Consider the following 13,574-nt stretch of genomic DNA (forward strand, 5'->3'; position numbering starts at 1 on the left):
TCTTCTTCTTTCTCCTCACTACTTGTACTGGTTCCCGATCCTTTGATCTTTTCCCTTTCTTTTGATGGATGAAGAGAACGATGGCGGCTTCCTCCAACTAGCTAGTGATCTAGTGATTTTGGAACTTGTTGAAATAATGGCAGATTATGCTTCCACTTTCCTCTCTTCGTTAAATTTCACTTTCTTTAATTTGTAAACCTCTCTATGTAATTGCCTACTTTTTTTTTTGGTTGATTAGTAACATCCTCTTTAATTTACATCCTTTTAATTGTTACCAAATAATTTGACCAAAATGACAAATTGCAGCTCTAAAGAAATGGGGAGCTTAAAAACTTTTTTTATCTTACAACTACTCTCTATTAAAATTTTAAAACCTCATTTCTTCAATTTTTTAAATTGAGCACATTAAAATTTTTCATCCTTACCTTTCCCCTCAATTTTCCTCATACCAAACGGACTTTTAAGTAATGCTCATAATCTGGTGAAAAGAGAAAAGATGATTCACGCAAGCTTGTATTTCACATAACCTCCTCACTTGCATTTCTTGGATATCAAGTAACCGCTTGTAAGGAAAACCATTAATTTCCTATTGGTCCGGTCCTTAATATAAGAGCTGCTTAATTAATTTAAACAACTCATAAGTTATATAAAACACTTAATTCTAGCAAAGTCAACATGGCCGCCTTAAAATAACCTTACGTATCATTAGAGAAGAGTGTAAAACAACAAAAAGAGCCCACAAATCATAATTAATAATACTATCTCTGATCCTAATTATAAGAGCCAGTTGACTAATTTGAAGAGATTGAAGAAGTAAGTTGAGTTAGTTATTTATCCTAAATAAATGTTGTTTTTCCTAAAATATCCTTGCTAATTAGAAGAGCTACTTTGGAAAAAAAAATGTATAAATATGAAAGACAAAGTGGATTAGGGTCTTATATTTATGACCAAAATAAAAGTCAAACAGAATATTATATTAAGAACCGGAGGTAGTAGCATGACTCATTTTTAGGCTGCGTAGAAAATACAAAGGTCTAGTGAAGTCCCCTGGATATAGTGAAAGTCAACTTTAAAGGAATTTATTAATTTCTGGACAATATTATATGTTGAATGTTAATGATGTTCACAGAAATCTTCTCATTAAATATACCCAATTGAAAATTAAGGAAAGTAATTAAGACAATTAAAGAAGGCCACCTCGCTACGTACATACATACACATATACATACATACATACATACATATATATATATATCATCAACATTCATTGATTCATTCACCAAATCAAATTATCCTTCATTTTCTGTAAAAGAAAACTTATCTACAGAATATGAGCATTTTAGGGTTACTTTTCGTGTTGATGATCTCTTCTTCTTCTTCTTCTGACGGAGAATTTGTGGGGAGAGAGGAACAGAATTTGTGTGGAATGGATCTGAGTTCTGTTCAATGGATTCAATGCATATTGGATGATGCAAGTTGCAGAAGAAGCCAGCCAGAAGCATATAGTGCCCGCTGTGTTTCTAGAAGCTTCCAGAGTCGCTCTTGGCGTCTGTCGCATCTGGGCTTTCAGTGACGGCGGTGATCGTGCCCTCCAGAAATCTCCCGGCGTTTACGACGAGCGTTTCTTTCAGGTTATCTTCATCGGAATCTGAGAAATACGCTGGATTTTTCATAAATCATTGGGAAGAAACTACACTGGCTTATATTTTTCTTTATACATACATATAATATTTCCTTTATTCTTTTATACTATAAAAATGTCATTTAAAAACTTTTGTTCTTTCTAATTTCTAATGCTGGTGCTCAGTGTCTTGGTCGTAATAGGCTATTTTGGCACGTTATGAGTTTCATATTGAAAGGGTTATATTAAAAGGCAAGCCTTATAAGGCTTTATACGCTCCCATTCTAACGGCTAGCTTTTTGAAATATGATTCTTTTAAAGATTTGTCTAGGAGAACAGGACATGACAGGACACAAGCAAGCTGTCATGCACGCTCGTGTGTGACCTATGAAAAATAGTACTCCATTCAATCTAAATGTAAGAGTTAATTGGGAGGTTTTGGCCTTGATATATTATATCTTTTAAATTTATAATTTTTTCTTCAAATGATTTTTATTAATTATATATATTAATGGGGATTTTCATCAATGGAGCTAATGAAGGGTAGTTTAAAAAAAATTAATACACATTTGTTACAAATAATTAATCTAATTAATTTTTTTAATATATGTAAACTATTTATATAGCTCTTATATTCACACCTGTATTTTCAAAAATACCTTCCATTATTTCATTATGCAATTTTTGTATTTAAAATATTGATAGTTGGGTTGCAGAAACATTAATCATAGAAAGAGAAATTTATTTGAAATAGAGTGGTAGTTTTGGAATGTGAAAGTAATTTATTTTTGTTAAAAATAGTTGACAAATTTTCACATGAAGGCAGGCACTTGATTTTGTGGTGGCGGAAGCAGGGAAACATAATATGAAGCTGATAATGAGTCTCATAAATAACTATGTCACGTTTGGCGGAAGACATCAATACGTGGAATGGGCCAGAAGCAGTGGTGCCTCTCTCGCCAGCGATGATGATTTTTACACTCATCCTCTCGTCAAAGGTTATTACAAGAATAATGCCAAGGTATATTTAATTGTTGTCCCCATCAACATATCAGAACTATTTAACTAATTTAAATAGATTAATTATATCAATAGCAGTTGGATATAGCAAAAAACACTAGTTTCTCATAACGTGACGAAACAAAATTCAACTCTCCACTGAGAGAGATAATCATATTTAGTTCACTTTAGAAATCAAAAAGACTAATTATAAAAAATATGATTGGATCTCTTACATTAACTTATGACTTGATATATAATATAATACTACCTCCGGTCCTAATTATAAAACCTAACGAGGTTTTATAATTAGGACCGGAGTATTATATAATAACTCCTATGTTAAGGTCCACAGGAGTAATATAATAGTGCAGTATTAATATTGTTATCGTTTTTTTTCTTTTAAAGTATTTTTTTAAAATATCTAGATGAGTACAAAGGCTTGTTTGTCTAGATCATTTAGATAATTTATGTGTAAAATGCAAAAATTATCTTGTGTTTGGTTATAATTATTAAAAAAATGATATGCTATTTAAAGAAATAGTAAATTAATGGTAAGAAATGGGATGGCATAGCGAAATGTGAGTGTAGGCCTCCTTTACTTTATTTATGCGCACTCACATTTCTTCTTCTTCTTTTTTTTTTTGAATTTCTTTACATTATTTACAGATGATGGGGATGGGCTTTAGTTTAACTCCTCCCTTATTGTCCCCCCCCCCCCAAAAAAATCTGCTCCCTTATGATTACTGGCGTATTAGGCCATGTTTGATATGTGGAATTGACGAGTTTGGATTGAATAATAGCAACTTCTTGTTTAGTATGCGGCATTGGAGAGTCCAATCCAATCCTATCATCCTACGTGGGATTATACAATACTCCTCCGGTCCTTATTATAAGACCCAATTTGACTTTTTATTTGGTCCTAATTATAAGACCCCAATCCATTTTGTCTCTTATATTTATGCATTTTTTTCTAAGATAATCCTTCTAATAATGATAGTTTTAGCCAATATACTTAATTAGCAAGGATATTTTAGGAATGACAACACTTATTTATTATAAATAACCAACTTAACTTACTTCCTTAATCTCCTCAAATAAGTCAATTGGGTCTTATAATTAGGACCGGAGGAGTACCATCATCCCGTCGTACTAGAAAATCGGTCATGAGATTCAACATTTTCCGACGAAATTGTCCCCGTAATATCTCACAAATTCCTATTTTGCACATAAGCATAGCTCTCTTCCTCTTCTTGATTTCCTTCCTCCCCCCTTTCGGTCACTATTTGCTACCCGTCGTAGAGGGAGAAGCAACCACCAGCGAGGGAGAACCAAACTACTGCCACCCAACCTACTCCCTCCATTGTCCAAACCCCTCCAACCTTATATAATATATAAATATATGTATAGAAGGCAATATTTTAGATTCATAAGACTAGATGTGCATTAAATCTGATAAATGAGACCATAATACAATGATATAGATTAGTTGGAAGAACCTTATACTTGTGTTCATGACTCCTCCCCTCGGTTTCTTCTTTTAGCGTCGTTCTCCCTGTTCTACGATCTTGTAAATATTTTTATTGCTGATGGCAGACGTTGATTACAAGAAAAAATACGGTAAATGGTGTGGCATACAAAGATGACCCCACAATCATGGCGTGGGAGCTTATCAATGAGCCTCGCTGTGAAGTTGACACTTCCGGCCAAACCATTGGTGTAAGCCATATCACCTCCTGTTTTCACTTCCTTCAACTTTTTACCTTTTTCTTTTCTCAATTACTTGTTTCACGTTAGATATCCAAGTGAGACTCAATAGTTATCTGCATTATCCAAAATTTCAAAGAGTAAGCTAATTTTAACTGAATTCTTATTTTGACTGGTTTTCATGCTTAGAACAATAAAATTTATTAGAAGCTATGTCATTCACAAATCATAAGTAATACCATTCATTCATTATAAAAGTTAAGTTATTTGACATTATGGATTCCTACCCACCATTTTCTCCTTATACTAATCATTGTACAAATTACATAAAAATATTGCTCATAGTTGCACCCAAAACTATCTTTTTGAAACAGAATTACTTAACGAAGAACTAAACTAATGATCAACTGAACATGTTTTCCCTTTTAATTGCATCAAAAGTAAAATACTTGGGAAGCTGAAGGTTGATGAATGTTAAACATGATACACAGAGATGGATACAGGAGATGGGCAGCTACGTGAAATCCATAGATAATAAGCATTTGGTGACAGTGGGGATGGAAGGATTCTATTCAACACCAGATAGGGTTCAGTACAACCCTAAGTCTCTAAAATATGGCACTGATTTTATTAACAACAATCTTATTCCATATGTTGATTTTGCTACCATTCATGCATACCCGGCTATCTGGTAAGTCTATTTCATGAAATCATCACATATCAATCAATCAATATATGATAGAAAAGCTACACCCTTTATGGGATTCGGGCAAACTTTTTTATCATTTCTATCTTTCTCCCACATTTCATTGGCTTTGTGCAACTTTATTTATTTCTTCAGCCTTTTTTATACATTCTTAACAGGATTTTGGTGGTAGGAAGACCAAGTATAATCGTCTAAAAACTTTTAAGAGTTATTTAACCTGTACAATTTTCAAAAGCCGATAAAGATAACCTAAAATAATCTAATCTCTCAAATGTAATTCTCCAATATGAGGAATGTAACCTAAATTTTGTTCAAAGCGAGACATAATCTTAGTTAGCACATACAAAGAATCATTTTGAGAATATCCTTGTCATATATAGTAAACCCTAATATGTATATGCAAATTTACAGGCTTGCAGGAGAGAGTGAGAAAACCCAGATGGAGTTCCTGAAAAGATGGTTGACAATTCACTGGACAGACTCGAAGAGCATCTTGAAGAAGCCATTAGTTTTCGGCGAGTTTGGTAAATCAAGCAAAGATCCAGGATTCAGTATTAAACAGAGGGATGCGTTTATGACTGAAGTATATGCAAGCATCTACAACTTGGCAAAAAGTGGAAGAACAATTGCAGGAGGCTTGGTTTGGCAGATTGGGGGTGAAGGAATGGACTCATATTTTGATGGCTATGAGGTTGTCTTGACCTTAAACCCTTCCACCAGAGAAATCATCCGTAATCAATCTAACAACATGATTAGCCTAGGGCAACCCTACATCAAAGAAATATGAATTGGACAACAGTAATAATTGATTGAGTCTTCCTTTTTTTTCCGGGTTGGGTTTAATTTCTGTTATGCGAAACATAGAGAAAACAAGGTATGGCAAAAATTTCAAGGCTCTATCCGATATATTAAAAAGCCTAATAGTGTTTGAAAGGTTGTAACCAGATAATATAATACCTAATAGGATTAGACATTATACAATAAACGAGAAAACATATCTAATTATTTATGATAACAAAAATAAATAGAAGTATGTATTGAATGAATGCCGGTCTGTTACGGTCGAAACAATAATTGCATGTAGTACATTTATATTTAAAGGGATTACAAAAGAACGAATGACATAAGAAATTATAATTATTGCATATAATAGATCTATAGAAGATTCAATTTATCATTAAAATTTGATTGACGTGTTGATCAACCCATCCATGATGAACACTAAATATGTAATTACATTTCACATACACGGAACGTGACGGACCTGTACAGACTCTTTCCATACTTGCTTCACATCGTTTTCTGTTCTTTTCATGTGTTGAGGAAGCATATGTTTACCAATCTGACTGCAATATTGGAGGTAGACAATAAGCAGTAAGTGAACAAATAAGGGACATTTGCATCTTGAAATTATGTAAACTGCAAACCTTTGATCACAACATGTCTGCTAGCTGAGGAAACTGTTGAAAAAGCCAAGTCACACTCCTGATTGCTGCCTGATATTATACAATTACTATGTAAGCCATGCCAATAGTTATTCTCAACTTACTGAAAAATATTTTTTTTAAAATCTGAATCTGACCTTTTCCTGAAATTAACTATGTCAGATGCAATAAAACCTACTATTTAACTAATAACAAAAGGACCTGGGAAGCAGATATAAGGAACAAGAAAGTCAGTTATTTTATTTAGAATGAGTTTTCAGGCCCATTTGGAACTAATATGGGAGAGTATGAGACTTTACCATCTGATGATGGGAGAGTCAGTAGTTAGCAAATAAATATTTACGCAAAATTGATAAAACTTCAACCTACGTTGGACCAGACACAGTTAAAAGTTAATCCAGTGATGTCATAGAATTTTGACTTGGGTTTCATGAAAAGTTATGACAAAATCATTAAACTTTAACAGAAAGATATGGTCTTCAAAGCAAAATTAACTATTCCCTTGTAAAAATCAAAAACATTTTATTAAATAAGCCATGATGTCACTGTTTCCTTGAAGTTCAATGACTTAAATTTCTAGAAGAGTTATGAATAAAAGCTTCAAAAACAAAGTGAGGTACTTAATTGAGCTAATCAAAATTTCAACCTCTAAACAGTGGGAGTCAAATGCAAAAACAACAATTATTTTCAGATACCATAAATTTTGATGACACTTGATATTTTTATTTGGGCAAAACATCTATTAGTAGCTTTTGATATGACCTATTTGCCACGGACCATCTAGAGAAAAAATACTTCACATCACATGGAGGAACCTTCTTTTCCCTCGTTCTCATGAAAAATTTACTGCTGAAACGAAGGAAAACTGACATACCAGAGCTGCATCCCCGGGCTTAACTGCTGGTTCTACACTGTCTCGCCCATATCTGTCATATAAAAAAATTAAAAAGCAAAAAGATATTCTATAAGAAAGCTTCGATTGGTTTAGTTTGACTTAAAGGAAATAAAATTTAAGCCATGAGTATCATCTAATAGAAAGGCCAATGAAAAAACGTCTAAAGGTTTGGATTGAAATTATTAAGAAAGAAAGTGTGTATAATATGAAGATGAATAAAGCAGGTGGGCCTGTAACTCACAAGTCCCAGAACCTGGCTCTGATATCATATGAAAGTGAAGAAAGAAGAGTTTGTATTAAAAATAAGGAAGTACACAAGCCTAGGTATAAACACTTCTGTTACAAATGCGACCATCCACTAGCTACAACCATTTACAAATAAATACAATCTAAATAAATAATATCCCAACAGAAAACTTGCATTGAAGTGAGTTGGCATATCCTCTGCTTTCAATAATTTTGGAATTTTGAGGATGGAAAAAACAGCCAAGAAATCAAAATATTTACGAATGAGAATTTAGGCTGCCATGCTTTGGAAGGAGCCTCTTAAGGAATTCAATTCCATCAAAGGTAAGGGAACATTTTGGCATCTACATTTGACAACATGTATGAAGTTAATTCTGTGATTACAAGAAAATTGATATCGATCTCCATCTCATTCTGGTTTGAATTTGAACTATGTTTTAACCTTAACCACCCCATGCCAAGAGGGAAGAATAGATACCATGCATCAATCGAGTGCATTTGACATGTATCCTAGGACCTAGATAGTATCTTGGCCTCGATAAAAGATCCATTAGACCACATTATCATTCCTTTGTGATGGGACTCAACTCATTCAAGCAGCCTAAACGTACAGTAACAGACAATAGTGAAAGGGAGAAGAAGACAGGACCACTGAAGAAGAAAAAAGGACTGGATGTGAAACAAAAAACACCAAGGTTTATGGTTGAAAGGAACACAGCAAAACGGGAGCAAAAAGGGAATAATGATGGAAAAATAGGAGAGACAGATGGGGAGTAACCGGAAAGGCGTACTATAATGGATACTGAATGAGAAAGCGCAGGAAAAAAAATTTTGGAAGGAAAAAGGAGAAAACTTGCCTCTCAAGAAAACCAAAAACTGTCATGTTGCTTCTGTTGTCTCGTGTTTGCTTGTGAATATTCTGAGTGTGCAGTATTGTTTTTGTGTGAGTGACTACTGTGTAATGGCGTGTGTATTATTGTGAATTCCTGGCATTAGATTAAGATATGTGTGCAAGTTTCGGTGTTGTGAACTCCTATCAAAGGAGTATCTTCTGTTTCAACATTAATGCAGAGTTATATATGCTATTTTAGCATTGTAAAGCAGGTTTTTTTTTTTTTTTGGGGGTCCAGCAGTATAAAGAAAGGTCACTATCAACTTATCCAGCAAGCTTTTTCTATTGAGACGTTAACAAGTCTTTTAATAAAAGTTCTACCCAGTTTATTGAACCAGCTAACCTAAACATTAATAAATTATACCACCTACCCGCCTGGGTTCGTTGTAGCAACAGATAATCATGAATTGTAATGACTGCCCAGCATCGCGAAGGCAATGCATTCTTAGTACTAAAAGTCCATTAAAATAACAATGCCACTTACCTTATTTGTCTCTTTCCATTATTGACCTCCAAACGATAAAAGCTGCATCCTTTGCTAAAGGGAAAAGGTTTCCCCTTCCATTCTGTGGACATTTCCAAATAATACACATTAAAAAGAAATAACCAAAAAAGAATACAAAATCAAATGAAAGCTATAGTGCTCTACAGAAATTTTAAAGCAGGTTAGAAATAATGTACCTAAGTGCCATATCACCCCTACTGATGAGGGATCATCAGTGGACAAATCATCAATAACGAACTGGAGATCTTTGCTGGTAGAAGTGGTGAACTTTCGGAAGAACTCCAGAATTTCCTGAACAAGAGTTAAAGATAAGCTAGATCTAGCGAAAGTTGTCATATCATGGCACTTCAGAAGTTTGAACAACTGATACTGGATAATAATTTTTTTCATCAAAGGCCATTTCTTTACTGCTGAAGAATTATAGTAAAGTGAGGTTTCTCGTTCTTACTCATAATTGAACTAAGGCCTAAGCCATTGACCACCAAGAAAATAATGAAATGGATCCAAGTGATTGGGTATTTGATCAGATTTTAAATAACAGAAAAGCCTAACCCCCACCCCACCCCAAAAAAGGAAGAAAAAAAATATCTTCCTTGCTCACAATAGTTCATCCCACTCCTTACGAAACCTAGGCAAACTGCAACTTCAATGTTCAATTTGTTATTTCTTAATAACAAAATGTCTCATGGAATATAAGGTTAGTATCATTCGCAATTGAGGCACATGTCATTCTTTGTTGAAAAAGGACTTAGTTACAGATCACTAAATGATTGTAACTACCTGCTTACCCCTATAAGTGAAATAAATAAGAGTAAGCATAAAAGAATTTGTCAATGAATAATAGTTCAGTTTGGAAGCTAGAGGCCGCTAGTGCTCATACCTTTTATCACGAAGTTCAACATTTTCAAACCCTTAAGATTTGTATTGCCTAACCTTTTTAGTATTACATTAACCCTTTACCGTTCATGCTTACTAGCTAAAATGCTCAAAACCCTCTTCAACAAAACAACTTATGTAATTTACACCACGGCTGTAAAATTTGATTATCAACTCCCAAAATTCAGATTTTTAATATGCCCCTTGCATTAGTGAATCTATCCGAAAGTCTAATGGACTCAGACTATACATTTCTTCATATATTGGGATTGCTTCAAGATGGGCAAGTGATTAAGTGTCTATTTGTGTGCTTTTGTATTTGTGCATGATAAAGAGGGGGGATTTGGCGGCTTAGAGATGACATGATATGATATAACTAGATAAAAAGAAATTAAAAAGACGTGATGGAAAAAGCAAGACGTGAGCTTGTTATCGACTCAAATTTAGTACGAAATGAAAATAAAAGTAAGACGTGAACTAGTTATTCCTCTAAACAAAACAAACCATACAATACAAGATGGAATTTGAATAATCTCAAATGAACGGCCTTCGTTACCTTGCGACCCACAAATGGTCGGGGAAAGACAAGGTCTTCATACACACAATTCTCAGCAATAAGGTCCGCAACAGAGTCCACATCATGGTCGTTAATTCTTTCATAGAAGTTCCTCACAACATCCGAAGCCGAACTCACAGCCCTATCGTCGTCATCAATTTTGGTGGTCGTCGTTGGTGATGCAACTGTAATCGACTGGTTCTCGGCATTTTTTCGGAGAATCATCCATTTGCTCCTTCTCCTTCGAAGATTCGGATAAACATGAGGAGGAGCAAAAGGAGCTACTGCAGAAGAAGAGGGGATTTTGGTGATATTGAGTAGCGAAGATGAAGAAGACGAGGTCGACGCAGCGATGGCTGAAACTGAGTTCATGTTGTGGAGGTCAGTGAATTTGAAGATTGTTAAGAGTGATTAAAAAACACAGACGCCATCCCCACACGCAACTTTCAATTACTGGCCTTTTTATTTTGTGGAAGGCAGTTAGACACGCTATGACAAATTTATTTTGATGTAAAAAAGATTTTTTTACATTTAAAACCTTATGAAGTCAAATTGCATAAACTACATATAATATTAATCCTAAAAAAATATTGGAAAAAAAATCAAAACATAGTCTTTTTAAGGTTTTATTTTAACTACATAGTTTCATGAAGTTTTTTTTTTAATCCATTTAACTTCAATTTCTTTGTGTATGGAGAAAAAAGAAACATAATGTTAGACAAAAAAACTTTCCTTACTTTTTAAAAAGAATTAAATCATTCTTAGACAAAATTAAATTGCTCCTTTAATTTTAAATTTTGTCTTTAAGAAATCCATCTCCTTTCATTTTATCAAAATTATTGAATAGTGTAACTGTTTCTTCCTCTTTGCGTATATATTTTCATATCAAACCCACAAACTAGCTAAACTCATCAAAATCCCAAAAGAAAAAAAGAAAGGGTAAAGAATGGCCTGATTTTATTCTTAGAGAAAGGATTAATGCTGTTATTATATTTAAATTTCATTGAATTTTGATTTTAGCCAGTATTATAGTTTTAAATTGTGATTTTTAGACCTTATGATTTTATAAAAACTTGATTTGAATTTAATTGCATTGAAAAATCTTTTATTAAAAAATGTATTATCTAAAAGTATCAAAAGACTTGAATTTCTAAGTAAGTTCTACTTATCTTTAATGAGTACAACTCTTGCATTTTACTTATAGTTAAAAATGTACACAATCTACGGTAGTCCCAACCAAACCCTCAGAGAAGCCCTTTGGAGGGACTTGTCCAACCTAAACATTGATGATGATGAAGCTTGGCTTTTAGCTGGTGATTTTAATGCAAATTTAATGCCAGATGAACGCAAGGGAGGAGCATGAAGGAACCTACAAGGATGCAGAGGCTTCAAAAACTTCGTTCATCAGCAAGGCTTGATTGATATGGGCTTTGTAAGCCCAAAGTTTACTTGGTAGAGGGGGAACTTACTAGTTAGATTGGATTGAGCAGTTTGTAATAAGAAATGGATATCCAATAAACCCAATGCACAGGTGATGCATCTCCTGAAAATTCAGAGCGAGCATCGTCCACTTCTTATTAGCCCAGGACCAACCACACGCGGCGCCCCAGCCCCTTTCCACTTCCTTGCTGCGTGGGCTCTTCACCCAGATTTCAATGAACTCGTTACTAGAACCTGGGATGACAGCAGGAACTTGGCAGACAATGTTGAAGCATTCACAAAAGAAGCCCAAAGTTGGAACAAGAATGTATTTGGGCTGATTGGACAAAGTAAAAAGAGGCTCAAATCTAAACTCTTACAAGTGCAGCGAGCTCTTGAAGGAAACCCTTCCTCCCATGATCTCCTCAATCAGGAACGACTCTTGTTAGCTGAGTTCAAAGACATTTGCTTAAGGGAGGAAGTGCTTTGGCTGCAATAATCTAGAAGTAAGTGGATATGTGAAGGAGACCGAAACACAAAATATTACCACACCAAAGCGCTAGTTAAGCGGCGGCGAAATAGAATACAAATGCTCCAAATGTAGAAGGTATGTGGGAAGCAGATCAAGATAAGTTGCACGAAATGGTGGTCGACTACTTCCAACATCTGTATGCTAATGATCAACACCCAACCATAATTTACAAGCACAAAGGTTTGTTCCCATCACTTTCAGATACTTCCTTATCTATACTTGATAGCCCTGTAACCAAGGCAGAGACTAAACATACTCTCTTTGACATGTCTCCCCTTAAATCACCTAGAGCAAATGGAATGCATGCCTTATTCTTCCAATCCCAATGGGAAGTTATTGGGGATTCTGTTTACCGAGAAGTCAGGAAGGCTTTTGATGGTGGCAATATTGATCAGTAGTTCAATAAAACGCTCATTGCCCTCATAGCGAAAACAGCCCAGCCGCAGACTCTTAAAGAATTTAGACTGATTAGTCTGTGTACCACTGTTTACAAATCAATTACCAAGATCATTGCCAACCGTCTGAAAATGGCCATGCCAACTTTAACACTACCATACCAGTCAAGCTTCATTAAAGGGCGTAATATTGTTGACAATATTCTTATAGCGCAAGAAACTATACATTCAATGAGGAAGAAAACAGGTAAAGTGGGATGGATGGTTGTGAAGGTCGATTTGGAGAAAGCATTCGATAGGCTTAACTGGAAATTCATAAAAGACACTCTACAAGACGCACAACTACCAGTCAAACTTGTTGAGCTGATCATGAAATGCATCACCTCCTCTGCTATGCAAGTATTATGGAATGGAAGACCATCCACTTCTTTTACTCCCCAACGAGGAATACACCAAGGTAATCCTTTATCTCCCTACATCTTTGTGCTATGTATGGAACGTTTATCTCAAGTGATAACAGCTGCAGTAAAAAATAACACCTGGCAACCCATTAAAATGGGACGCAGAGGGCCACCTTTGTCACATTTGTTCTTTGCTGATGACTTGATTCTCTTTAGCACTACAGCAACAGCTCAGATTCTTGCTATTAAGCATATACTCTCAGAGCTCTGCTGCGTATCTGGTCAGAAAGTGAGCGATTCGAAGACTCGGGTTTTCTTTTCCAAAAATGTTACCATACATGCAGCTGGACTTATATGTGAGCACCTAAGATTTCAGAAA

At 34.8% G+C, this 13,574-nt stretch overlaps 1 protein-coding gene and 1 pseudogene across 3 annotated transcripts; one reads left to right on the top strand and one right to left on the bottom strand.

The window, feature by feature from the left end:
* The first annotated feature begins 64 nt into the window (after positions 1-64).
* On the top strand, positions 65-5,820 carry LOC114744420 (mannan endo-1,4-beta-mannosidase 5-like; annotated as a pseudogene).
* Positions 4,177-10,856, bottom strand: LOC114744429 (uncharacterized). 3 transcript variants are annotated; one of them, XR_003740100.1, is made up of 7 exons: positions 10,449-10,855; positions 9,193-9,307; positions 8,996-9,077; positions 7,353-7,404; positions 6,461-6,529; positions 6,298-6,379; positions 4,177-4,443 (listed from the first exon to the last, which is right to left on the bottom strand). XR_003740100.1 is itself a non-coding variant. In XM_028932610.1 (6 exons), the coding sequence occupies exons 1-5, from the start codon at positions 10,818-10,820 to the stop codon at positions 6,467-6,469; spliced, it is 684 nt and encodes a 227-aa protein (XP_028788443.1). In that variant the 5' UTR covers positions 10,821-10,856; the 3' UTR covers positions 6,036-6,375; positions 6,461-6,466. The 3 variants fall into 3 exon arrangements, 2 of the variants coding, with proteins under 2 accessions (XP_028788443.1, XP_028788432.1); XM_028932610.1 differs by lacking the exon at positions 4,177-4,443 and having other exon boundaries at positions 6,036-6,375; positions 10,449-10,856; XM_028932599.1 differs by lacking the exon at positions 4,177-4,443 and having other exon boundaries at positions 6,036-6,379.
* Between the last annotated feature and the right edge of the window lie 2,718 nt (positions 10,857-13,574).

The sequence above is a fragment of the Neltuma alba genome, unplaced genomic scaffold, assembly GCF_004799145.2.
Source record: "Neltuma alba isolate B1F8T4 unplaced genomic scaffold, ASM479914v2 tig00000695_pilon, whole genome shotgun sequence".
Classification (NCBI taxonomy): Eukaryota; Viridiplantae; Streptophyta; class Magnoliopsida; order Fabales; family Fabaceae; genus Neltuma; species Neltuma alba.